Below are 25,873 nucleotides of genomic sequence, written 5' to 3' on the forward strand. Positions count from 1 at the left end.
ACTCGTATTTTTGCTTAATCTATCGTTTTATCTCTTACAATCAAGTAGATTAACATAAAAATAGCTAAAATATAAAGGTATAACTCATCAGTATCGCAGTGTACCTGTAGAGGCTGTCGAGATATGTATTAAGGTATCGTTATTCAAGCCGTTTCTAAGGATTGGTCATGAGTCGTGAAGATATGAAGACTCAACAGATTTAAGCTTTCTCGGCTAAATTTGGCGTTTTTAGAGTCATTATCATTTATTATAATTTCAAATAATGCGTAGACAATGATGTGCGAGACTGTCTGGGGAAGGATGGCAGAAAAGTTCCCAGATGGCAAATACCGAGCAAGGCTTATTTTAGTCTCCTCTAGATTCTCTTGTCCTTTTCTTTACAACAATAGACGCAATACAGCAGTGAAAATGAGTACTTGTATAAAATATATATCCTGTATGAAATAAAACAGCCACCCGAAATTGTCCTCTTTTTTTTACCCCCTATTTCTGCTTGCTTTATAGGAACAGTCTTTAGCGGGCTTTATTTATCTATTTATCTAGTGCTGTATCCTTTACTGTAAATATAATAATGATAATAATAAAGTGACGTACGTAGTGGCTCCCGAGAATGTAAACACTGGAGTTCCCGATGTGGCTGGCACTGGCATTGGCACTACTGGCACATGAAGAAGAAAAAGAAATAGCACTTCATTTCGGTTTCAGATTGTCTGGCTGGTGACTATTCATTATCCCACAATACACTCGGAAGTTAAAAAAAGACTGGCTTAATGATCCAGAACTGACAGACCGGCTTGTTGAAAAAAAGAAAGGGAGTGGGGAGAGTGTAGCACATTGCCATCTCTGCAAGTGTCCTTTGACCTCAAAATTCAGTGATGTGAAAAGTCATGCAAATGTCAAGAATATATCTGTGTGCATACAGCCAGTTCTACCTTTTGTGACTGTTGAGAAATTAAATGACTTATATGTCCGTACTTCGCGCTAGTTGCTGATTTTATAATAGGTATGTAATGTAAATTTTGCTGAATATTTTTTTTCCTTTATAGCAAGGGAGACAGCTCAAGGACACGAAAACAGTGGTAATAAAAAAACCCTGATCTAGCGAATTTTCGGGGTGAATTTAGCAGAAGTTAATTTTTTTTCGATGGCAACACTGGAGGAGATGATAGCATGGTGGCAATCCTCACAAGGGTACTGATGACGGCCGCCGAGATCTCCAACCTGTTCTCTGCCTTGCTGGTCTTGATCTGCTTCGTCCGCATGGTCATCTTCATACTGCGGTGAGCTGCTGGAGTTAGCTTGTTGTTTCCTACTCTTGGTAACCGTACTATTGATACTTGTGCATATTGGAGGTTTGCTGTTCATTTGGTGCAAAGGTTGATTTAATTTTAAGTTGGCCCTACTACTTCTATTATTTCTCCTCTTCCTCCTCCTCCGTCTTCTGTTACCACTACAACTAATACTACATATTGCTACTACTACTACTACTGCTACTGCTACTACTACTACTACTACTACTACTACTACTGTTACTTCTACAATTGCCTTGGAAGTTGAGTACATGTAACATATTCCTGTGTTTTGTGTGTGTGTGTATTATACAAATGTAATAGCAATGTTTTTTTGTTTTTTTTTCTAGTATCCAGGGAGAAGATGTGTTTGATACCTCTGTGGTGCACGTAGCTCAGCCTCCCATAGCCCAGGTGGCCTACCAGAAGGTTGCCGTTCCCTTCTCTGTTGACTTACACAAGGCACAAGACGCTTCATTCAGTGGTAAGTCTTCCGTCGAGATGTGTTGCCTACTTTTTCCTTTTTTCTCAGTTTTCTTTGAGTACCCTATCTTCTTGGACTAATTTTATTATATTTGATAAAGTATTCATATACATATCTATTTTTTCATCCCTTTCACTGGTAAACTCAGTAGCAGCCTTCCTTCATTTCTATTTTTTATTTCTGTGGGACCCACAGAGGGACACTATTGGGTGGCATGATATGCGGGGGTTGTATTTGCTTGTATTTAATCCTTCCTAATCATATGACAATCTCTTTCAAGAGGGGAGTATCAAGACACTTAACCAAGACTGACAACTTTTTGGCATCTGCTTATGTACTCATTCTAAAGAGCAGTGTCTTGTGCTCCTGGCCAGCCTCCTTGGCCTGATGAAAGCCTTGTCTCGCAGATGTGCAGCTAAAGGTTCGCAGCGAGGTTAATTATGCATTACGAAGCTTTTGGGGTGTGCCATCGGACCGCCTACACATGCTGCTGGCCGCTCCCTGGACAGGCTTCTTTCTACATCTTATAGAAGAGCCGTCAGTTGGGGCACAGGTGGTGGATGAAGTCTTGAGGTGGGCCACTCCTTTTTTATTACTATTATTATTATTACTATTATTATTATTATTATTTTTATTATTACTGTTACTATTTTTATCATTATCATTTACTATTCCAGAGAGGATGTCACTGAGGCTGCTGAGTCAGTGAAGCAGCTTGGTCTGTCTCCCGAAGCCCCAAGTCTGTCTTTGGGCCCAATGCCACGCACGACCTACCCACTGGTGGTCTGCGTCGTCCGACAAGACACGTCACAGGAGGCTGACGATAGCAGGGTGGTAAGGCAGATACATGTGCTCTCTGTGCTTGATTTTGAAAGACTTTATCATTTGCACTCCCATGTGTCAGTCTGGTTCATCTAGTGGCAGCTCGTTATTAGAGTGTGCAATAGACTTCTGAGGCCATTCAAACAATTTACATTTTGCTCACAGAACTTCTCATTATAATCAAAATTAGTAACTTAAGCATTCAGCAATTGATTTTGCACACAGCTCACCACCATTATCAAAATTAGTACTATAGCAATATTTGGCTCATATTTTACACTTCCTGTTTTTCAGCATGGTGATGGCTCTTGTCCAATATAGTTTTTTGCACACAGGAAGCACTCATCATGGTCTTCATCCATATCCAGCTGTGTTTATGCTTTCCCTTTTTTTTTTTTTTTTACATACTTCAGCAATCTATTTTCATATTCTTCATAGGCCTAATTTATTTTTTGCATTTGTCACTATTTTGTATTTCCCTTAACCTCTATTCATACATGCTTTTATATATTTCATTCATTTCAAAAATGTTCTATTATCCAGTTTCATCTCCACTATTTGTATTGATATGGTTTTCACATTTTTCATTACACAACATTTTCCAATTTTCATGTCTATCAGCTTTCTATTCTGCACACAGGGAGCGCTCATCACCGTTATCCATATCAAGGATGGGAACTGTCAGGTGCCAACTTGCATCCTTCGCCAGTATCTGAAGCAGTACTCGGGCCAGCTCACCAAACTGAAGGTAAGCCACACAGGGATGAGCAGGGACACAAAGAGGCTACAAATCGATGAGAGTAGTGGGGTGAGGAGAGTGAGAAAAATAGTCATTGAGGGTGGAGTAGGGAGAGGTAGACCAAAGAAAATTTGGTCATATATGTTTCTTGGGGTTGCTGTGGAAGAGGGGTGAGAGAGAATTCGGTGTGGAGTGCAGGATGTGAAAGGTGGTGTCATCAGAGATTAAGGTGGTTTGGACATGTAAGGAGAAGAGGAGAAGAACACATCCTGAGACGAGCACTGAACTTTGAGGTGGAGGGCAGAAGACCACCAGGAAGGCCAAGGAAGATGTGGTGGAAGAAGATATGAGGATGCTGAACATCACGTAAGAAATGGCTATGGACTGGCAACAGTGGAGGAGGCTCATATCCCGTCCAACCCCATCATAGGGAATAAATGGACGTTAAACGATGATGATGTATATGTTTCTTGGGCCTTAACAGAAAGGTAGCTAAAGGTCCAACATATTAGCAAACCTCTGTTGAAATGAGTAGTAATAGTAATAGGTATCTTTTCTCAGTGGAGAGTACTGCAAATCTAACCTTTCAGGCATTGTACATACAAGGCAGCACAAGCAGCTCAGCCAGCACAAGGGAAAGCACAGAACCTGAGGGAGGACATACTGAACATGATGATGAGGATGAGGAAGTCCCCTTGGAGGAGGCCTGTGTAGTGTGTCAAGTAAGTTCTGGATGCCCTCTTCCTTCTCTTTAGTTAAGGTGATCATTGCAACTGTGCCATACTTGACTTGTTGGAGGCTGCTGGGCAGTCTCCTTTACACCCTTGTCTTGGCTGTCTGGCAGTTCCTGGGTAGCAGGTAAAATATGATGCTGTATGTCTTTTGTCACAGCACTTGTCTGCGGCACCACAGCATGATAAGGGTTAACTCTATGAGGACAGACCATACTTCCTTAGTTTATATAAACTTAATATTACACTTCTTCCTGGTTATGCTGTTTTAAAGGTTTTGAAATCTCTTGGCAATATGATTCATCCTTACAAACGCTAGGAGACAGTGCTGTAAGTCATCTTTACCACCATTCTGTCCATAGGTCAAGAGAACAACGCGTGCCCTGCTGCCCTGCCGCCACGTGTGTCTGTGTGATGACTGCTGCACCCGCCTCGACAACTGCCCCATGTGCCGCACACGCATCTTGGCATACTTCCTGGTGGCGGCGGAAGTCCCTGCCAGCCAAAGGGACCCACAGCAGCAGGAAGGTGGAAGGGACACACTGGAGCACCCCTCAACATGGCATCGATTTAATAATGCCATAAATCGTATGATGGGCATTGACAACCATCACTGAGAGAGAGACAGATGCTGCCTGTAGGGCATATTTGCCAGTGCCTGCACACCCTACCAATCGTTGCCCTTGCCAGCCAACTTGTCCCCTGAGCCCCACTCCTTCTTTACCCATACCCTTACTGTTTTTTTCCATATGTGATTATATTTATTGTTTAGGTCATGTATCTTAAGAACAAATCCTCAGTCAATCAGTGACAACTCCAGGACAGTGCTTGGGGCTTAGGGGACAAATTGCCTGGCAGTGACTGAAAATTATTCATGATGAAAAAACTATTTAGGAAAATTGAACTGAGGTAGAAATTAAATGAACTACTACTCTCAATATAATGCTTATCAGTTTTTATTTTGACAGTAATTCATTCTCATATCTTGGCTCAGTTGTTTTTCTTTTTGATACGAGTACTGCTTGGAATGGTGAGCATGAGTTGGTGAACCTCCTCAAGATGGACAATGATGCAGAGCTGAAACCTTTGCAGTTACAGCTCCATAAGTAATATATTTTCTTCATTTACTGTCACTGGTGCATTTGTTGTTTTGTCTTTGGTCAGACCATAATGTTGTATGTTCATAGTTGATGCTTTATATAACTGTGAAGTAAACAGATTGATAATATTTATTTTCTTATTATATATGTCACATTTCAGTGGCAGTGTTGTACTTGATTAATATTAGTCAACATTTGGTGAACAAGGAAAAAGTGACTGGCTTAAGGTGGAAAGCTGGATTTGTTATGCCACAAATATCACAAGTCTAGCTGAATGTTTTATGTCAGAGATGTGAGACATTGAAAATAGGATATTGCAACTGTGTTAGAGAAATTGTGATGATTGTGTGGTATGTATAAAGAAAAATATATATTTATAAAGTAAATATTAGCTGCTCCTTAACCTCCATGTTATTAGATTTTTTATTTATTATATAATTTTGTATAGTTTTTATTATGTAACATTTACAGAATTGCTTGCATGTGACATTTTGTGACTTATTGTTTGTTCATCCCAACATTCACTATATAGACACTGACTGTCATGATGCTCAGCAAACACCCAAGATGACAGCATCCCTATTGTAATGATACTACACAAATGATCTGTTAAGTGGTGGCTTTACTGGAGGGATCAAGTTTTGTATTGGCATTATCTTATTACCAAAATGTTAAAGGAAATTACAAATCATTGTGACATACCTTGAAACCCTTTGCATTAGAGCATTCTTATAGAAGGGAATTACAAATGAATTGAGGTAATAATGTTGGTTATACTAGCTAGTTGATTGTGCTAAAGATAGAGAAGAAAACAGTTGCCTCCATTTTTGTACATATATAGGCCTACCAGCTTAACTATCTTAAGAACCCTTTAACAGAGTATGTAAGTTATACTACTGCTTCTACTACCACTACTACTATTGTTTCTACCACTAATAAGAATTAGTAGTGGCTTTAGTCTCTGTGGCCACTAAAACCCACACCAACTGCCACATGATTAAGTATTCAGATTAGAGAAACTAATAATTTGCAACAATAACAGGGATTAGAGGGATGAGTATCCCACTAAATTCTAACAGAATAAAAGTCAACCACCATATTCTCTAGCTCATTCCACAAGGTCATCAAGACATCCACCAGACACAAGTGAGGCTCATGAAGCCTGTTTTTTTTTTCTTCAGTAAAGGAAGTAACTTAAGGACAAAAGAAAAAAAACACAGCTAACCGCTGCTCCTGTTTGCCGCAGTGGCCTATGCATGGTGAAGCACCCCATATGTGTTCTGACATGTTGCGCATCAGCTGTGCTTGCTGACTGATTTACGTATGTTGTCTGGTCCCCTTAGAAATACACTATAATGAATAAAATGTATGGAATAAGTAATCTATCACTTCTGCCCCGTAAAAACGCAACCATTTGTAAACGGATGTTTAGGCCTACCCCCCTTTAGAAATACCGTACGTGAATCAAAGGGCTGCATGAATACATCGCATTATTCTTGAAACGCCAGAATTTTCTCATTTATAGCTACACGACCTCTGCGTATAACGAAACCCACGAAAAATTAATCCAGACAATAAGGAAAGGTTTTGCCGGCGTCGGGGATCGAACCCGCGACCAGCGAGACGGGAGAGCCACTCCTTAACCAGTCGGCCAAAGAGATAAGAACATAATAACACAGGGAGACTGCAAAAAACCGACTGGCTTACACAAGGCAGCTCCAGATACCCCCCTCGCAGAGCTAATGAGTTATTTACATAGATTTACATAGAAAATCAGACCCCATGGTCCAGACTTGGCTCGCCCATCATGGCAAATAAGTCAGCTGAACTACATTCTGTCATGCTTGGTTACATGAGCATTTCTGGTCCATTGATCACGAGATAAAACCAATGTCAAGAGAAGAACCAGTCATGATGATAAGTTGTCGTGAGTCATGGTCACTGTCTCGGCCCCTATAGCCTCAAGCTCAAGGACAGGCCCCACCACCCCTGCCCCTGATGGACCCAAACCCCGGGCCACTCCACCTGCCTCTGCTCCCCCACCCCAAGCCTTCCTCCTCTCCTCTCTGCTTCAAAAAAATAATTACCTGCCCCCGACCCTCCCACTCCACCTCCCTCCTCTCCCTGCCTCCTTGCCTCTCCAGTCTCTGCCCCTATAAACTAATCTCCCTCTCTCCACTCCACGATGCTCGGCGCCTCCAGACGTCTTGTTACTTCCGCCGGGTGAGCATGAACAGGTCGACACTTTGCTGGAATAGTCCTGCAAGCGAATAGTCAAGCCACGGAACCGGTTAAACATCCTGCTTTCCCTTATCTATTAGTAGGTCTGACTGACTCCTTGCAGGCAGCACGGACACGGGTGAGCAGTACTCCTGTCATTATTATTATTGTGTTCCCTATTATTATTATTAAGAGACGAATTATAAGTAGATTGAGGAAGAGGAGGAGTGCTTCCTGCCCATCATTATGTTAGCTTTGATCTGCTTCACCTCCTTGTTTTACCACTGTTTCTATACTGCTTTCCCTTATCTATTAGTATTTGTTCCCCATTATTATTATTATTATTATTATTATTATTATTAGAGACGAATTATAGGTAGAGAAGGAGTGCAGACCCTATTAGCTGCCTGCCCATCACTATGTTAGCTTTCTCATGCTTAACCTACATGTTTTACCACTGTTTCTGGCAGCTGGTTTAGGTTGACAGGCTGGCCGTGGGCTATATCACTGTTCAGGAAGTATTTAACATTTATTTACTTCACTTTGGGAGGTGTTGAGTTAATTGTTTAGTGTTTCTGTGGGGTACTGAGGTAGAACAAAACTTTGCCGTTGCAGCGGGAGTGTTGAAGATAATTCCTAGTTTGGTGTTCATTTAATTGTTTAATGTTTCTGTGGGGTACTGAGGTAGAACAAAGCTTTGCCACTGCAGCGTAAGTGTCGAAGATAATTCCTATTTTGTAGTAAATATTAACTTGGCAGGTATTATCAGCAGAACTTCTATTTAGTTTAATTGGCATGACCGGCTTCCTACTGTTAAATATTATCCTACTTATCTAAGGGTCTGGCAATGCTTACACTCCTCAAATCTGCTTTCTCTAGCATTAGATGTTTGCAACACAATACGTGAGAACCCTGGCATCCAGGTTACCACAGTTTACCTTCCCAGGCTTCCCAAGGCACCCATTTCTTGGGGGAATGAACCGATGGGTGGGCTAGGTGCCACCTGGCCTAGATTCAAACCCAGGCCTGTGGATTCGCAGCTAGGTGTGCTAACTACTTCACCATGGATTTCCAGTACAGCATGCCATTATGAACATACCAGTACCCCTAGCTATGAATTTGTGAGCCTAGGTTGAATCCTGACCCAGACAGTCAGCAAGCAGCCTACCCAGCTGTTTATCCTCCCTTTGGGGCTGGTCGATAAATGGGTACCTGAAGAAGCCTGAGAGAGGTTAACTGTGGTAACCCGGATGCCTTATTGGCCCTCTGTCCTGGGGTGATTCGTTATTACTTGCCACAAGCTCAAGGGCCAGTGAGATGGAGCTGTGCGCTGAACATACGTACTCTTAGGTTTCCACTCTTCGCAATGTTTCTCCACTAGTTTCTCCTACTATAAGATATCCCTCACCAACAGAAGTAGCCCAGGATTACTGCTGAGAATGGCGTCAGGAATGGCTGGCCAGCGCTATGACCTGGTGGTGTTTGGGGCCACCGGCTACACGGGACAGTTTGTGGTGGAGGAGGTGGCTCGGGTTGCCCAGCAGGAAAAGTCACAAGGCAAAGTGCCCCTCTCTTGGGCCATAGCCGGCCGCTCCAAGAGTAAGCTACAAGATGTTCTTACTACGGCCAAGGAGGAGACAGGTAAGCTGCTGGTACATGCACTGTGTACTAAATTAATTTTATACTGAATATTGTCTTTGTAATACCATGTATCTACATATCACTGATGAGGTTACTTATCAAAATCTCCCTATAATTTATAATATATAACAGTCTGTGGTTACAGGTCTTAACCTTGAGGATGTTGGAGTGATCCAGGCCAATGTAGCAGACCAAAAATCTCTCAATGAAATGGCTGCCAAGTCCAATGTTGTCATCAACTGTGTCGGCCCGGTGAGCATGTCTCTGTATTCATGTCTAAAGTCCTGATGCTGTGTTCCATCTAGAAACTCCGTGAGGAGATAGTATTGGGAAAATGACAGTCTAGCTTGTTTTCTGTTTATACACTTTTTTTTAAGATGGACACTTCCCCTTGCACTTCATTTCCCCAACTGAACAAACATACCTAGAAATTTTAGTTAACCTTCTGTTGCTATAGACTGGTGTGGAGTAAGTGTTACCTTGTGCTCCTGAACAGTACCAGCTGTACGGCGAGCCGGTGGTGCAGGCCTGCCTGGAGCATGGCGCCAACCACGTGGACATAACTGGGGAGCCACAGGTGGGCATTAGCTTTAGGCTTTGGAAGTCATCATTTACAAGTGAATTAGAGAGCAACAGGTAGGCGTTAACTGTCTTATTTCATATTTACTCTTAGAAATGCATTATTTAGTTAATGAGTTGACTCAAGATTATTTATCTGATGAAAATTAGAAACTTTTCAGTGAATTCTTCTGCTGCTCTTATGATTTTTTTGTGGCACTTTTAAATTAAGGTAGTTTTTGCTCCAAAAACAACAGAGTTTTAGAAGCAAAAATCAAATATAGGGACCCAAAGGCTACATATTTTGAAGAACTAAAATCCACATATTGCAAGCTTGTAAATCCACTAATTTATCATATTATTCAGGACCAAACTGTATTCTGTAGCAAATAACCTTCAATGTAACTGGCCATTAATATAATATGAGTCTGCCTTGTGCTGTACAGTTCATGGAAGGCATGCAGCTCAAGTACAACAAGGCGGCAGAGCAGGCCGGGGTGCACATTATTAGCGCCTGCGGCTATGACTCCATCCCGGCAGACATGGGCATCAGGTACATGATGCGCAACTTCAAGGGTAAGCCTCTGCGTGTGCCTTCAGAGGACTAAGAGTTTTCCCAGATATCTGCTGAAGTTATATATGTATGCCGATATCTTTACTATGCCAAAAGTTACTAATGCCAATGGTAAAATGACTAATTGAACAGAAAATAATGCTCAATGAATACTTGTTGAGGAATAAATTATATACTGAAGAAGAAAAATATAAAAATTAAGTATATTTCTCTATATATGAAGCATTTCAAGATTTGGATCATTATATTCATTACCACTTCATCATTTTTTTAATTGTGTGTACAGGTAATGCTGTGATTAATCAAGTACTCATATGACTTTCCATTGCAGGGCAACTGAACTATGTCGAGATGTTTGTCCATGCATCAGGAGGGGTGAGTTGCCTTCAGGCCTAAGCTGGCAGGCTAGACAGGTGGATGTACCGTTGGTCATAAATTCTAATCAAACGACCCGTGGGTGTTAGATACTTCAATATAATCTTACTGTTTATTCTGCAAGGTCCTATACAGATACTTCAATATAATCTTACTGTTTATTCTGCAAGGTCCTATACAGATACTTCAATATAATCTTACTGTTTATTCTACAAGGTCCTATACAGATACTTCAATATAATCTTACTGTTTATTCTGCAAGGTCCTATACCTTACTCTCTTACATTATCAATTTTTCACACCCTCCTCAATCCCTTCAAGGTCACTGGTACAAACACAACATTCCTTCTCTTCATATCACTAATCTCTTCACTTAGGCCATGACTCTTTCAAATGACTGATTCAACACTGTATGGTCTTTGCTGCCTAGTGCCAGGGTATTTTCAGACACTTCAGTTAAGGTGGTGGACATTTGCATGTTGGTTTAGAAAGAACAATTCCTGTCTGTGATTATGTATTATTGAGGCAAGTTTTTATTTGGCAACAGGGTACAAAAGCAGCAATACACACAGGCACCATGGAGTCGGCTGCTCTGGTGGTTGCCAATCAGGCCAAAATTGCATCTATCCGGAGGGAGCTCTTCCCCAAGCCTCTGCCCAAGCCAAAGTACAAGGTATCAAAAAAGTAAGTTTCCATCATTAGATTATATTCACTAATGTACCCTTCCAATTTGTGCTCATATCAGGAAATTCCTACTTAGGAATATTAACTGGGGAGGCAGTGGCTGAGTGGTCAGCATGCAGACATGGTGAGCCTGAGGCCATGGGTTTGAGTCCCACCGATGCATGTTGGCAGTTTTCAACCATTGCTGAGAGGCGGAAGATTACCCACACGATGCCCAGGTCTTCAATCAGCTGTAGCGACTTTGTTCAAGTGGAGCACCGGGTGGGGCCAACATGGGCAAGCAAGAGTCATACACCATGGCAGCCTCCATAAATAAAATTCCCCTGCACCACTAACAGGCTGGGACCTTCCAAGAGACCCCCCGAGAAAGCCTGCTGGCACTCTACGAAGCATAAAAAAGGGAGCAGTAATCACAAACTAGGAGAATTACACTACGGATCTATAAGTTTGGGGGGTTGACTTTTAAATGGGTGCCATTTTTTAAAAACCAGCCTTACATGAGACTGAATTTTGCATGAGTATTATGCAGTATGTAGTTACAATGGTGCTTACAAACTGGCAAACACACCCTATGGGTTTCCCTCAAGGGTGTTGGTATTGCTTCACAAGATTCACTGATTACTATGCTTAGCATCAATCTCTCCAACCTGTGCTTTGCAGAAGGGTCATCCACAAGAATGACCAGCTAGGGTACTGGGGCGTGTCCTTCCCTAGTGATGAGCCTGTCGTCTACCGCACACAGAGGTACCGCCATGATGTGCTGGGCCAGCGGCCAATCCAATTCCAGCAGTTCATCAGGATGCCATCAGTGTTCCACAGCATCATGCTTCTCATGGGCATGGCATATTTTGGCCTGCTAAGCATGTTCTCTTGGACAAGGAATTTACTTTTTAAGGTATATAATCTTAACTGACAGTGTCTATTTATCTATCTTATATCTATCCATATGCCTTTGTATCATCTGTCTTCATTTACATGGAGTGGTTTGTAACCAATCTTTTAAACTGTAAAACAAAGTATATTTGCTTGTAAATCTAGAGATATGTTTTTAAATGTTTCCCTCCCGGCAGTATCCAGACATCCTCACGGCTGGTGTGTTCAAGCGTGCTGGGGCCAAGCGCGAGCAACTCAAGAAGATGACCTTTACCGTCACGCAAGTTGGCCATGGCTGGTCAGAGGCACTACTTGAAGGCACAGACGAATATTCAAACCCTCCTGATTCTTCTATTATTATCAAGGTAAAGGCTAAGGCAGTCTTTTCTGGTACTCTCCCTAATGAGTACATTTGTATCTATTGTAAATACGTGTTTGAACATGTATTAGAGTGTAAATCTTATGCAAACTTGTCTGTGTTTGTCAGGTGAAAGGCCCTGACCCGGGCTATGCCGCCACCTCCCTCATGATGGTGTCCTCCGCCATGACCATCCTCAGGGAGAAGGACGCCTGCACTGGGAAGTAAGTCTTGCATGGCAACACCGTGGACCACTCGCTATAGTTCATAATTCTTTGAATATAGTAATTTACGGTGCACCTTGATGGTATTTTATCTGATTACTTTAATTGTTCGTCTGAGGGAAAGATGATAAATTGAAGATAGTAGACAAAAGGGATGACCTTTTTTGTCATCTGCTCTTGTAACTGTTTTCCAATATAAAGCTTCTTTGAGGGAGTAAGAAAAATCATAGCTTCACCCAAGGCTATGGATATGACAGTTATTTTGTCTCTTCAGGGGTGGAGTGATGACGCCGGGTGTCGCCTTCGCTAACACCGGCATCATTGAACGTATGTGTGAGCGAGGCATGAGCTTCACCGTGGAGCAGCCGCAGCAGCCGCTCTGAGTGTGCCCGCTACAGTCCACCAGGAGCCACAAAGACAGAGCTAAGGAGAGTACGAGATGGCAGTCTGTCTACACATGATGGCTCCTGGGAAATTGTTATCCACCATCTGCCTCCCCACCACCAGCTGCAGACAGGATACACACACACACACAAGAATGCCACACGAGGGCAATCACCCAGCCTACACATGGCAGGTGCAGGGAACATGTTATCCACACTCCACTTTTTTTTTATCGCCATTTGCCCCCAAACCATAAATTTATATAACCTGCATTTAAACATTTCAATTGTATATGCATTAAACACACAGCTGCTTCAGGTCATCAATGTTTGCTTCTTGGTTAATGCCCTCACCCATGATATAGTATTTAGTTTGTGTTATCTTCATGAAATAGTCTTTATTGTGCTTTATATATAAGCTCGAATTGTTGAACTTTTGAGAGAGAGAGAGAGAGATTTATGTTGGGATGTATTTCTTTGTATAAAATTTGCAATAAAAAAAAGTACAAATAAAAAGCCTTATTGGTGATTCTAATGCAAATGATTTTGAAAGATTTCCTGCTGGTCATTTAAAACCTTCCTCCTTATGCTATGGACTGCTATTATTGTTATTATTATCATTATTATTATTTTTTATTATTATTATTGTTGTTATTGCTATAATATTTTTTCATAGGGACAATTCAGATGCTGTAAAACATATTATAATAACTGACTTTGGTAATTAAATGTGTTAATGGTTTGTGCATTCATTTATTTCTGAGGCCTTAGCATAATAAAATACTCTGATTATGATATTATGACTGGATGCACAGAACATGAGTACTCACTTCAGTCACCTCTGTAAATATTGTGTTGGTTTTCAGTGGGAGGAAAGGGAAAGAAAAGACTAATATGGAAACAATGGCTTGGAGGAGAGAGAGAGAGCCCCTCCCCTCCCCCCCCCCTCTCTCTCTCTCTCTCTCTCTCTCTCTCCAATCACCACTATCTGCTCGGTAAAGACTCATTCCTCTCCGTGATTAACTGAATTCCACTCCGCTCCTTTGAATCACCGAGGAGATGCTCTTAGGAATATTAGCCTCGCATGATAGTGAATGACAGAGAACGATATGAGTGTAATGATAGTGGATGACAGTGAATTTGCCTGATAGTATTTGATGGTGAATGATGGTATATTCGTCTGACAGTGTATTAAATCGATATAAATAAATATGATAGTGTATGATAAAGTATATGATAGTGAATGTTAGTGAATTCGCCTGATAGAGTATATAATAGTTTATTGATAGCGAATGATATGATAGTGTACTGACAGTGAATGATAAGATAGTGTAAAGTGAGTGATATGATAGTGTATGATAGTATGTGATAGTGGACTCGTATAACAGTGTATTTGATTGTGTATGATAGTGTATTCGCCTGTTACTGTATGATATGATAGCGTATGACAGTGGTTTAGCATGCTATACAGTAAGCCTCTTTCCATGCTATCTAGTGAGCCTCTTTCCATGCTATACAGTGAGCCTCTGTCCATGCTATACAGTGAGCCTCTTTCCATGCTATATAGTGAGCCTCTTTCCATGCTATACAGTGAGCCTCTTTCCATGCTGTATAGTGAGCCTCTTTGCATGCTATACAGTGAGCCTCTTTCCGTCCCATATAGTGAGCCTCTTTCCATGCTATAATACAGTGAGCCTCTTTCCATGCTATACAGTAAGCCTCTTTCCATGCTATACAGTAAGCCTCTTTCCATGCTATACAGTGAGCCTCTTTCCATGCTATACAGTGAGCCTCTTTCCATGCTATACAGTGAGCCTCTTTCCATGCTATATAGTGAGCCTCTTTCCATGCTATATAGTGAGCCTCTTTCCATGCTATATAGTGAGCCTCTTTCCATGCTATATAGTGAGCCTCTTCCAAGCCGAATTTCAGGTGTATAATAGTCTCGTTTTCACTAATTTGTCACTCCCGCGGTAATATGACTCTGAAGGAGCTTACGTCGGAGCAGCGCTGATGGGTCATTGAAAGTAATATCCATAATTAATATAAACCTGCACCCATTTTAATTCTTCATTACTGGCTATCGCATGTTCTTATCGGCGTCACATTAGCGAATTACGGTGATGTTGAGGGGATACGATATAGCTGCATTGACCCTTGAGCCTATATGTGTGTTTGTGTGTGTGTGTGTGTGTGTGTGTCGCACTTGGCTCGTCGCGGCTTAGTGACACTTGTGAATGAAATAAAACAGAATTGTTCCATGTTTAACTTAACCTTCAAAGAGACCACCGATGAGAGCTCCTCCCTCTACTGCACAAAGCGCGGAAGAAACACACACACACAACACACACGCACGCTCTCTCTCTCTCTCTCTCTCTCTCTCTCTCTCTCTCTCTCTCTCTCTCTCTCTCTCTCTCCCCTTCTCCTCTTTCTCCCCTTCCCCCAACACATTCGTCGTACCCAAACCATTATACAGCTACTACTGCTACTACTACGTACTATTACTTCTACTACTACTACTACTACTACTACTACTACTACTACTACTACTACTACTACTACTACTACTACTACTACTACTACTACTACTACTACTACTACTATTACTACCACTACTACTACTACTACTACTACTACTAATAATAATAATAATAATAATAATAATAATAATAATAATAATGATTATGAAATAAAATGCTTTGATTGTTTATATTTATCCATCATTCCGTCGAAGCCAAGACGTAGTCTATGTACGTATCAAGGAGGTACTCTCTCTGGTTCTGCATATTTATAATTGTCTTAACCCTGAGGCTTTTCACACTTGGCACTACCCACGGCAGGATGTCTCCGCCGGGCTACTCGTCCGCGAGGGAGCGTTCAGTTTGTGGTCACGCCAATAGTCTCTTGATTTACGGAGATGTTCAAAGCACACAGAGCCTTTGGTCCGGGGTAGGGAGTCTATTATTAAACCTAAGCGAAACAGCAATAAGATAAAGACGTTGCATCTCTGCCTTGAGAGTAAAGGAAGTGGTGGTTGAATTTGTTTCTCAATGAATAAATCGTGTTGTACTGAGCCACGGAAGGGGAAGCTTATTGCATTCTCGTACAGTAACGTTGGTGAGGAATAATTTTGTGTACTCTGAATTAAAAAAAAATAAAAATCTGGTAAAGGAAATTCATGAATCGCATATATCAAGGTCTAATAAGAACATCCTCTATATATTAACTTTTTTTTATATTCTTTGTTATATATTTAAGACATGGAGCCGCGGGGGTGCAACGGACAACCTTGAAGAGGCGCTAGACGGCCTGAAGGCAGCGCAGCCAACCCAATTCAGAGCTCCGGAACATCATTCAAAGCATCCATCTCCATCCTTGTTTTCTTCTTCATCTCTATGCCTAAAGACTGCGCGGGTGGCATGAACGACCCGGGGAACAAACTAGGCGGACCCAAGGCTGTGAGTGGCACCAAATAGCTCGGCGAGTGACTGACTATAAAGAACGGTCGAATTCAGGGACACATAGTCTGGTTTCGAGCAAAATTAATGGGTGGGTTCAGTAGCGTTGAGGCGGTGTGGCTGGCTGGCTGGGCCTTAGTCAGTGTGTCAGTGAGGGTGGCTGTACCGTGACTGTCTAGGGGAGCTCTTCGCAGCCTCTGACTCTGCCGCCGACATGCCAACGCAAGGGCTGGAAAAGACGCCTTCGTCCGGGCCTGACCACGCTGCCACGGCGCTGCCCACGGGAAAGGCCGAATGTGTGGGCGATGTTCCTGCCTCTACCCCGGTGAGTTAGTGTGTGTGTGTGTGTGTGTGTGTAGGTGTGTGTGTGCCAAGGGTACTTACTTTCCTGCTCTTGACCTAATTGACATGTCTCGCTTCCTTCGTCTCAATCAACTTGGGCTTTTGTATACGTGGTGTGTGTGTGTGTATGTGTGTTTTGGAAATTATAATCGCATCCGCGCCCACCAACCTCGTGACTGCCAGGCTTATTTCACTTTTATACTGTCCCATTCTTTACATACATTTCTGTTCCTTCAGAACCCAACCTTTAAATCTATCTATCTATCTATCTAACTATTTATTTATCTAACTGTATGTATCGTCGTCGGTCAAAGCTCACGCCACCGCTAAAATGGCTCATGTCACAAAATTCATATCGTTTTTTAAAGAAAAATTATTATATTCCATTCCGTGTCAAGAAACGAGTGTCGAGGCGTGCATAATGTCACCTGTCTCGTACGGGTGTGAATCCTGGCTGGACGCTGACCTGAGACCGGTGATAAAATTATATAACTGGTCACTAAATTATTTACTTGATGTTCGATTATCCACATGTAATGATGTGTGTTACACCTAGACTGGTTATCATCCACTGCCCTCTTTAGTGAAGAGCAAACAGCGGAACTTCTTTTGTAAGATGTGGGCCGAAAGAGCGGCGATGGAGGATGACCCATTCATTCTGTCTCTATAAATTGTTATGGAAAATCAATATAAGACTCGAACCAATATCAATGACTTGCTGCATGCTCACACTGACGACACAGTAGAGGGAGGTGATGAACTTAAGACAAAACTCCTGGGTTCAACAACTTACAGATGAATTTTGTACAGACACCTAAACCCTATAGTAATGTCAGTTCATTCCGTGTATAACTCAAAATGCAACATCGGCGAACACCATCGAGTTGCCTGCACTCGGTTCCGTGTGTCGACACACTCACTGGCGATTGAATTCGGAAGGTGGAATAGAAGGGGACGAGGGAGGTTGCCGTTAGAGGAGAGGACTTGTGAGTGTGGTCACATACAGACAGAGGTGCATGTGACACAATATTGTACACTGACTCAACATTTGAGAAACAACTATAACTTTTTCACTGTTGCAGAGCTATTTTTAGGTAAATATAGTGATGCTCCAACATGTGAAATAATAAATAAGATCTTGGCAGTATATCAGTAGCACGTTTAAGCCTATATTGTGTTTTTACATAACTATTTAGTGAACTTTTAGTTGTGATTTGATTTTTCTAATTTATAATTTGTTTTATGCTTTGATGAATGTCGAATTAAGTTTTAGGAATAGTTTTATTTAACATTTATGTTTTAGACTAGTTTTATTTACGTTTTAGGCCAATTCTTAGGATGTGTTTTTTGTGCGTTTTAAAATTGGGTTAATTTGTTTCAAGATTATCATTCCTGTATTGCTTTTTTATTGTTTCACTAGTTATTTATTAGTGTTTACCTCCTTCTGTGTAGGTTATTTGGGAAACCTTATTTTCCATTTTATATTGGACCCAAACCAAAGAAAGAAAGTTTGTAACGGAATATGTATGTTGTGGTCAATAATAAACTAACTGACTAACTGTGCGGCTTTCACTCCTCCTCCTCCTCCTCCTACTACTACTACTACTACTACTACTACTACTACAACCACATATTCCATCGGACTGCTGCTTGACTTGGCAGTAAATACACACACACACACACACACACACACACACACACACACACACACACACACACACACACACACACACTTCCTTGGACATGATAAATATGTTTGTTTGTACCCTTTTCCCTTCTCATTATTTTCCTCCTTCCTCTCTCTCTCTCTCTCTCTCTCTCTCTCTCTCTCTCTCTCTCTCTCTCTCTCTCTCTCTCTCTCTCTCTCTCTCTCTCTCTCTCTCTCTCTTTATTCTCTATCTATTATTTCGCATGCTTGGAATTTACTGACTTTCGTGTGTGTGTGTGTGTGTGTGTGTGTGTGTGTGTGTGTGTGTGTGTGTGTGTGTGTGTGTGTGTGTGTGTGTGTGTGTGTGTGTGTGTGGCCGTAAAATAGACCAACAAATGTAGTTTATTCTAGATTAAACTACGCAACAGGAACTCAAAAGTGAACTCGGTAACCTTTAATGAGAGAGAGAGAGAGAGAGAGAGAGAGAGAGAGAGAGAGAGAGACCCCTAATATTCCTGACCAGATATTTGTTGTAGTAATTGCATCATCATTCTGTCCCTATGATCTTCGTAGACCAGCACCACACTTTCTTTCTCTCTCTCTCTCTCTCTCTCTCTCTCTCTCTCTCTCTCTCTCTCTCTCTCTCTCTCTCTCTCTCTCTCTCTCTCTCTTCTTTTCTTTTCTTCTTTCTTTATTTTTACATCTTACATATTGCAAATGAGTACATATATGTATCTCTCTCTCTCTCTCTCTCTCTCTCTCTCTCTCTCTCTCTCTCTCTCTCTCTCTCTCTCTCTCTCTCTCTCTCTCTCTCTCTCTCTCTCTCTCTGGCGTTTCATCCCTGTACTTAATCTTGCTTTCCCACCCGAGTTATTTTTTTTTGTTGATATTTTTTTTTATTATGTTGATTTATGATTCGCTTGCCCGACCTTTCTATCCTTTTTTGTCTTGTTTCTTAATTTTCTTTATTTATTTCTTGTTTTTTCTTCTTTCTTTTTTTCTGCTTCGTTTTCTTTTTTTTCTTTTTTTCTTTCTTACTTACACTTTTCTTTCTTTGTCACCTTCTTCTTCTTCTTCTTCTTCTTCTTCTTCATTTTCTTCATTTTTATCCTTTTTTCCCTCTTCCCATTTCCTTCACAACGACCTTCACCTCCCTCGCTCCTCCTCCTCCTCCTCCCCCTCCACCCTTCCTCGTGGGGCCAAGAGTAGTAACCTTCTAGGCTCGAGACAGACGCATTGATTATCAGTAATGGCTGGGCGAATGACTATGGCCGAGCTCTAACCATGTCTTAATTGCACCCTGCGGAGGAACAATCAATGAGGGAGATGCGGAAGGGAGGTTAGGAGAGATTAGGAGGGAGGGAGAGGAAGAGAGAGAGAGAGAGAGAAGGATGTTCGCTATAGGTCACTACTTATTAACTAACATAAGTATAACGAGGCGATTGACACATAGTTCATGGCAATATCTTCCTTTTCTCTCTCTCTCTCTCTCTCTCTCTCTCTCTCTCTCTCTCTCTCTCTCTCTCTCTCTCTCTCTCTCTCTCTCTCTTCCTCGCTTCGTCTCTTCCTCTCTTGGCTTTTCTTCATCTTTCCTCTCCATTCGTGGACAACTTCCTTCTCCCTTCCTCATTCTCCGGAGCGCCAAACTTATGCAACCATCCTCCCTTCCTCCCTAGCCTCCCTTTCCGCGCCTTCCTCCCTATCTCCTTGGCGTAAACCACATGGCCGTGCGTCCGCTAATTTTAAACTATGGGATGAGCGTCGGTATGTGGCTTATTTGACGGGCTATTTCGGGGTGTGTGGGTGGGTGAATATGTGTTGTGTTTTGGTGTGTGGTGTTGTGTTGGTCTTGTCCTTGCGATACACTGCGTCTAATGCTACTGTATGCTGATCCTGCTGATGTGTGACTGAAGTTTTAGTTAGGCGAGACGGAGAGAGTAAAACTATGAAAAGGTAAAACTTCGGCTAAATGTTTAAAACCGTAGTTAGAACTTTTATTGGCTATTGTAACGAGAAGTGATAAATACTGTTACATACATTGTGCTGTTCATTAGGAAAGATCTTTGACAATAAATATAATGCCAGTGCTATGTACGAATCTGATGAAGAGGATTATTTTGACAGCAAATAACTAAACAAAAAAAAAGTTATATGTGAATGGGTATAATTTACTCTTATATAATAGAGATGAGTGTATGTAAAAATTAATTGAGAAAGATTTACACTGAACTCCTACCACAACAACAACAACAACAACGACAACAACAACAAAAACTACTACTACTACTACTACTACTACTACTACTACTATTACTACCACTACTGCTACTACTACTGCTACTACCACTATTATTATTACTATTTTCATCATCATTATTATTATCATTAAAATAAACTGGCAGAAGCTGAGGAATGTAACCTTGCAAGCCTTACGTGAAAATGTGGAGGAGGAGGAGGAGGAGGGAGGAAAAGAGGGAAGAGTTGAAAGAGACTGGCAACATTCCAAACGCGGAGGAGGAGGAGGAGGAGGAGAAAAGAGATGGAGGAGGAGGAGGCGAGGAAGGAAACCGAGAAACCATAAACGAGAGGGAGGGAAGGGAAAGAGATGGAGGAGGAAAGGAAGAAAGGGGGAAATAAATGGGAGGGAGGAAGAGGGAAGAGATGAGATTGTGGGAGAGGAGGGAAGGGGAAGGGGGGGGGAGGAGGAGGAGGAGGAGGAGGAGGAGAGGATAAGGGAGGGAGAGTAGATAAATGAGAGGGAGGGAGGGAGAGTTAGGAGATGGAGGAGGAAAGGAAGGGAGAGAGGAAGGAGAGGAGAAATATATGGGAAGGAAAAGAATGATGGGAGGAAAGAGGAAGAGGAGGAGGATGAGAAGAGGAAGGAAATGGAGGAAAGGTAGACAATAATAATAATAATAATAATAATAATAATAATAATAATAATAATAATAATAATAATAATAATAATAACGACAATAATGCGACAACAACAACAACAACAACAATAATAGTAATAATAATAATAATAATAATAATAATAATAATAATAATAATAATAATAATAATAATAATAATAATACCTAATAATAATAATAATAATAATAATGAAAATAAAATGTCTGCGTCACGGAAGCGCAAATACTTCAGACATGGAAGCCTACTTAAGAAGAAGGAGGAGGAGGAGGAGGAGGAGAAGGAAGAGGAGGAGGAGGAGGAGGAGGAAGCCGTATACATGACGAGGTTATGTTCTTTAATTTGGGGAGGAAATGTTTGGGAAGACTGTGAAATAAGGGACAGAGGAGGAGGAAACATGGAAACATGGAAACATGGACTAGCAGGCGGCAGAAAACCTGTTGGCTCATTACTAGGCTGCCTGCGTTCAGTGATTTAATCAATCCGTTTGCCATAGGAGTGGCTTGCAGGGGAGGATTAAAGCGCTTGTGCATCTACTCTTGGATACGTTCAGTTCACTCCCGTTGCAGGAGGAGGAGGAGGAGGAGGAGGAGGAGGAGGAGGAAAAAATAGGAGAAGAAAGAAAGTGAAGAAAACGAGGAAGAATGCCGACAACAACAACAACAACAAAAACAAAAACAATAATAATAATAATAATAATAATAATAATAATAATAATAATAATAATAATAATAATAATAATAATAATAATAATAATGACAATGATAATATGGCGGATGAGGAGTAGAATAAGAAGAATCGGATTGTATAGTACGAAGAAATTTGTGGCCCTTATGTAACTCTCTCTCTCTCTCTCTCTCTCTCTCTCTCTCTCTCTCTCTCTCTCTCTCTCTCTCTCTCTCTCTCTCTCTCTCTCTCTCTCTCTCTCTCTCTCTCTCTCTCTGTGTGTGTGTGTGTGTGTGTGTGTGTGTGTGTGTGTGTGTGTGTGTGTGTGTGTGTGTGTGTGTGTGTGTGTGTGTGTGTGTGTTAATTAAATGAGGCATGAGGATTCCGTAGATTTAATTTCAAGGACGGGAAATGCTCTCTCTCTCTCTCTCTCTCTCTCTCTCTCTCTCTCTCTCTATCTCTCTCTCTCTCTCTCTCTCTCTCTCTCTCTCTCTCTCTCTCTCTCTCTCTCTCTCTCTCTCTCTCTCTCTCTCTCTCTCTCTCTCTCTCTCTCTCTCTCTCTCTCTCTCACACACACACACACACTCACTCTCACACACACACTAGAGAGAGAGAGAGAGAGAGAGAGAGAGAGAGAGAGAGAGAGAGAGAGAGAGAGAGAGAGAGAGAGATGCCTACGAAAGCCTTGCCAAACACGTGTTTCTTTAGGTTCGTGGTACAGAGGAAAGGTCACGATACCACCAGGGTCACAAAACTACCCCTAGAAATCCCCACAATGCCTACGAAAGCCTTGTTTCGTACGTGTTTCTTTAGGTTCGTGGTACAGAGGAAGGGTCACGCTACCACCAGGGTCACAGAACTATCCCTAGAAATCCCCACAATGCCTACGAAAGCCTTGTTTCGTACGTGTTTCTTTAGGTTCGTGGTACAGAGGAAGGGTCACGCTACCACCAGGGTCACAAAACTATCCCTAGAAATCCCCACAATGCCTACGAAAGCCTTGTTACGTACGTGTCCTTGGGCGCCGAAATTTGCTTATAAATTTTTGGGTGTCTTCAGATGCCGCAGACCAAAACTGATAAGATAGAGGAAGAGGATCACGAGGAACTGGTATGAACCTGATGTCTTGCCAGAGCTGGATATGGGCAGTGTGTGTGTGTTTGTGTGTGTGTTTTTACTAATATGGGTTTCTAGAAGTTTCTTTCCTTTTACGCCATACTGCACTATCTCTCTCTCTCTCTCTCTCTCTCTCTCTCTCTCTCTCTCTCTCTCTCTCTCTCTCTCTCGTTAATCTCCATTTCCTGTTTTCTCATAATTTTTCCTTCCGTCTCTTCTCTTATCTTCTAGTACTCGGTTGTCTGTTCTTCCAAATTCTCTCTCTCCTCTTCTTTATTTTACTACTCTCTTCATTCTTTCTTTTTCTTTCCTCTTCTATCCTTTATTTTACTACTTCCATATTCTTAAATGCATCGGGCTTCCATTACGACTATTTCCCAAGGCCACGGAGAAGATTAACAAGATCTTTATGAGTGTTTTCCGCGTTCAAGATGCAGAAGCCGTGTGCAGCTATCACTAGTATCAAAAAACAGTCCACGGAAAACACTTCAAAAAGGCGGACGGAGGCGCCGATGCGTTTGATAAGACGGGGTCAACAGGATCGCCGAAGAAGCAACAGTTGTCAGTGGAAAACTACCCGCGTGGAAGCTCTGCGTTTCACCCTCCCCTCAGCCGCTCCTACCCTTCCCAGCCTTTACTTCCCCCTAAACCCCCGTAGCGAAGTCTTACTCATCGTCTGCAGGTGTCTAGTGGTAAGGAGGGGCGGTATTCCCTTAGCCAGAGACGAAAATCTAGGCGAGTATAAGCTGCGCGCTGGGGTTCATTTGGAGGTACGATTCGACGCAAGCGCTGCCTTCCCTTCCGTCCTCTATTACCAACAGGGCAAAGAGAAGGCGAGGCAAGGGAGGGGCCAGGGAGGTGGACAGACGAAGGAAGGACGAAGGGAAGGGTAAAGAAACATAGGCAAGGGAGGGAGAGAAGAGGGAAGGGAGAGAAGAAGGAAAGGAAAAGGATTTAAGGGAAGGGAGAAAGAAGGGAAAGAATGGAGGGAAAGAAGAGGGGTGAGAGAACGAGGAGAGGAAGAGGAAAGGTTAAGAGAGAAGGGAGATGGAAGAGAGAAAAAAAGGGAAAGAAGAGGGAAGGGAGAGAAAGAAGAGGAAGAGGAAAGAAGAGGAGAGGAAAAGCGTGATGGAGGAGAGAGAAAGAAGGAAGAAGGGAGAAGAAGAAACAGAGAAGAAAAGAGGGAAGAAAGAAAAGAAAGGGAGGAAGAAAAGGGAAGAAGGAGAGAAATGTAAAGAATGAGAAAGAAAGAAAGGAAGAGAAGAGAAAGAAAGGGAAGAGAAAGGAAATAAAGGAAATGAAGACGAAGAAGAAAAGAAAGAGAATAGTTAAACCTAAAAAGTGTAATTTTGAGCCTATTTTTTGTACAGAAATATTATGTTTAAAAAAAAAAAAAAAAAAAGGGATGGTGGGGGGTGGGGGTACGCCACAAAATTTGACTAAGTATGTTTCACGGAGAAGGCTCAAACTGCGGGGGAGGAGGAGGAGGAGGAGGAGGAGGAGGAGGAGGAGGAGGAGGAGGAGAAAGATGATGTGGAGGAAGTCATGAAAAAGGAGGAGGACGAGGAGGAGGAGGAGGAGGAGAAAGATGATGTGGAGGAAGTCATGAAAAAGGAGGAGGACGAGGAGGAGGAGGAGGAGGAGAAAGATGATGTGGAGGAAGTCATGAAAAAGGAGGAGGACGAGGAGGAGGAGGAGGAGGAAGAGGAACCTTGGGCAGTATTGATCAGAATCTGTGGAGGAAGGGAAAGAGGAAAGGAGAGAGAGAGAGAGAGAGAGAGAGAGAGAGAGAGAGAGAGAGAGAGAGAGAGAGAGAGAGAGAGAGGAGGAAGGGAGAGAGGGAGGTAGGGAAGGAGAGATGAAGGAAAGAGGGAAGGGGGGAGGGAGGGAGGGCGGGAACGAGGGAGGGAGGAAAGAGGGACGGAGGGAGGGAGGAAAGGAGAGATGGAGGAAAGAGGGAAGGAGGGAGGGAGGGAAGGAAGGAGAGATGGAGGAAAGAGGGAAGGAGGGAGAGAGGGAAGGAAGGAGAGATGGAGGAAAGAGGGAAGGAGGGAGGGAGGGAGAGAAGGAGAAAGGGAAAAAAATAATCAGGATTGACCTTCTAACTCTCTCTTAAACTATTCCTTTGAGAGAGAGAGAGAGAGAGAGAGAGAGAGAGAGAGAGAGAGAGAGAGAGAGAGAGAGAGAGAGAGAGAGAGAGAGAGAGAGAGAGAGAGAGAGATAATAGAGAGAGAGAAACATAATAGAGAGAAACGAAAACACTAATACAGCAATGTAATTCTTTAGTCAGCAAATTCAAGCTCTTTTTTTCAACTTTCCTTCATTGGCAACTTGTTGACCTTTGAGTCGATGACCAATTTCAGCCTTTCTAGTGGGTCAGCGGGCAGGACGCGAGTCGGTGTGAAACATATCATAAAGGGTCATATTTTTAAGCATTTCGGCACACACATATTTAACAAGGTTTTCGTAGGAGTTTGGGCATATCCAGGGGTAGCTGTATGACCCTGGTGGTAGTCTGACCCTTCTTCTGTACCATGATCCTGAAGAAACACACATTTGTCAAGGCTTTCGTAGGAGTTTAGGCATATCCAGGGGTAGCTGTATGACCCTGGTGGTAGTCTGACCCTTCTTCTGTACCATGATCCTGAAGAAACACACATTTGTCAAGGCTATCG

General features: G+C 42.2%; 3 protein-coding genes across 5 annotated transcripts in view; all 3 read left to right on the plus strand.

Annotated features, from left to right (window-relative positions):
* Positions 1-1,114: 1,114 nt before the first annotated feature.
* On the plus strand, positions 1,115-5,551 carry LOC126987048 (cell growth regulator with RING finger domain protein 1-like). The gene is made up of 7 exons (XM_050843724.1): positions 1,115-1,280; positions 1,640-1,773; positions 2,181-2,346; positions 2,451-2,607; positions 3,236-3,343; positions 3,925-4,056; positions 4,428-5,551. Exons 1-7 carry the CDS (start codon positions 1,171-1,173, stop codon positions 4,680-4,682), a joined length of 1,062 nt encoding a protein of 353 aa, XP_050699681.1. The 5' UTR covers positions 1,115-1,170; the 3' UTR covers positions 4,683-5,551.
* A 1,438-nt stretch (positions 5,552-6,989) lies between these two features.
* On the plus strand, positions 6,990-13,797 carry LOC126987046 (saccharopine dehydrogenase-like oxidoreductase). Of its 2 annotated transcripts, none has more exons than XM_050843721.1 (11): positions 6,990-7,388; positions 8,800-9,026; positions 9,172-9,278; positions 9,523-9,603; positions 10,031-10,160; positions 10,490-10,533; positions 11,081-11,217; positions 11,878-12,112; positions 12,288-12,455; positions 12,578-12,672; positions 12,947-13,797. In XM_050843721.1, the coding sequence occupies exons 1-11, from the start codon at positions 7,351-7,353 to the stop codon at positions 13,053-13,055; spliced, it is 1,371 nt and encodes a 456-aa protein (XP_050699678.1). In that variant the 5' UTR covers positions 6,990-7,350; the 3' UTR covers positions 13,056-13,797. The 2 variants fall into 2 exon arrangements, with proteins under 2 accessions (XP_050699678.1, XP_050699679.1); XM_050843722.1 differs by having other exon boundaries at positions 7,375-7,524.
* Positions 13,798-16,658: 2,861 nt separating this feature from the next.
* Positions 16,659-25,873, plus strand: part of LOC126987045 (sodium- and chloride-dependent glycine transporter 1-like) — a 57,769-nt gene continuing 48,554 nt past the window's right edge. The window contains exon 1 of one of the 2 annotated variants that reach the window (XM_050843718.1): positions 16,659-16,838. In XM_050843718.1, coding sequence (XP_050699675.1) covers positions 16,728-16,838 — 111 coding nt within the window. In that variant the 5' untranslated portion in view covers positions 16,659-16,727. The remainder of the gene's footprint in view (positions 16,839-25,873) is intronic. The other variant, XM_050843719.1, reaches the window with a different exon arrangement.

The sequence above is a fragment of the Eriocheir sinensis genome, chromosome 63 (genome assembly GCF_024679095.1).
Source record: "Eriocheir sinensis breed Jianghai 21 chromosome 63, ASM2467909v1, whole genome shotgun sequence".
NCBI classification, from domain to species: Eukaryota; Metazoa; Arthropoda; class Malacostraca; order Decapoda; family Varunidae; genus Eriocheir; species Eriocheir sinensis.

Excerpts from the sequence above, each read along its gene's own strand:
- LOC126987048 (XM_050843724.1), top strand. The coding sequence starts at position 1,171 with ATGGTGGCAATCCTCACAAGGGTACTGATGACGGCCGCCGAGATCTCC. Across the intron at positions 1,774-2,180 it reads ACAAGACGCTTCATTCAGTG|ATGTGCAGCTAAAGGTTCGC; the intron begins GTAAGTCTTCCG and ends CTTGTCTCGCAG. Across the intron at positions 2,347-2,450 it reads GTGGTGGATGAAGTCTTGAG|AGAGGATGTCACTGAGGCTG; the intron begins GTGGGCCACTCC and ends TTACTATTCCAG.
- LOC126987046 (XM_050843721.1), top strand. The coding sequence starts at position 7,351 with ATGCTCGGCGCCTCCAGACGTCTTGTTACTTCCGCCGG. Across the intron at positions 10,161-10,489 it reads CATGATGCGCAACTTCAAGG|GGCAACTGAACTATGTCGAG; the intron begins GTAAGCCTCTGC and ends TTTCCATTGCAG. Across the intron at positions 10,534-11,080 it reads TTGTCCATGCATCAGGAGGG|GGTACAAAAGCAGCAATACA; the intron begins GTGAGTTGCCTT and ends ATTTGGCAACAG.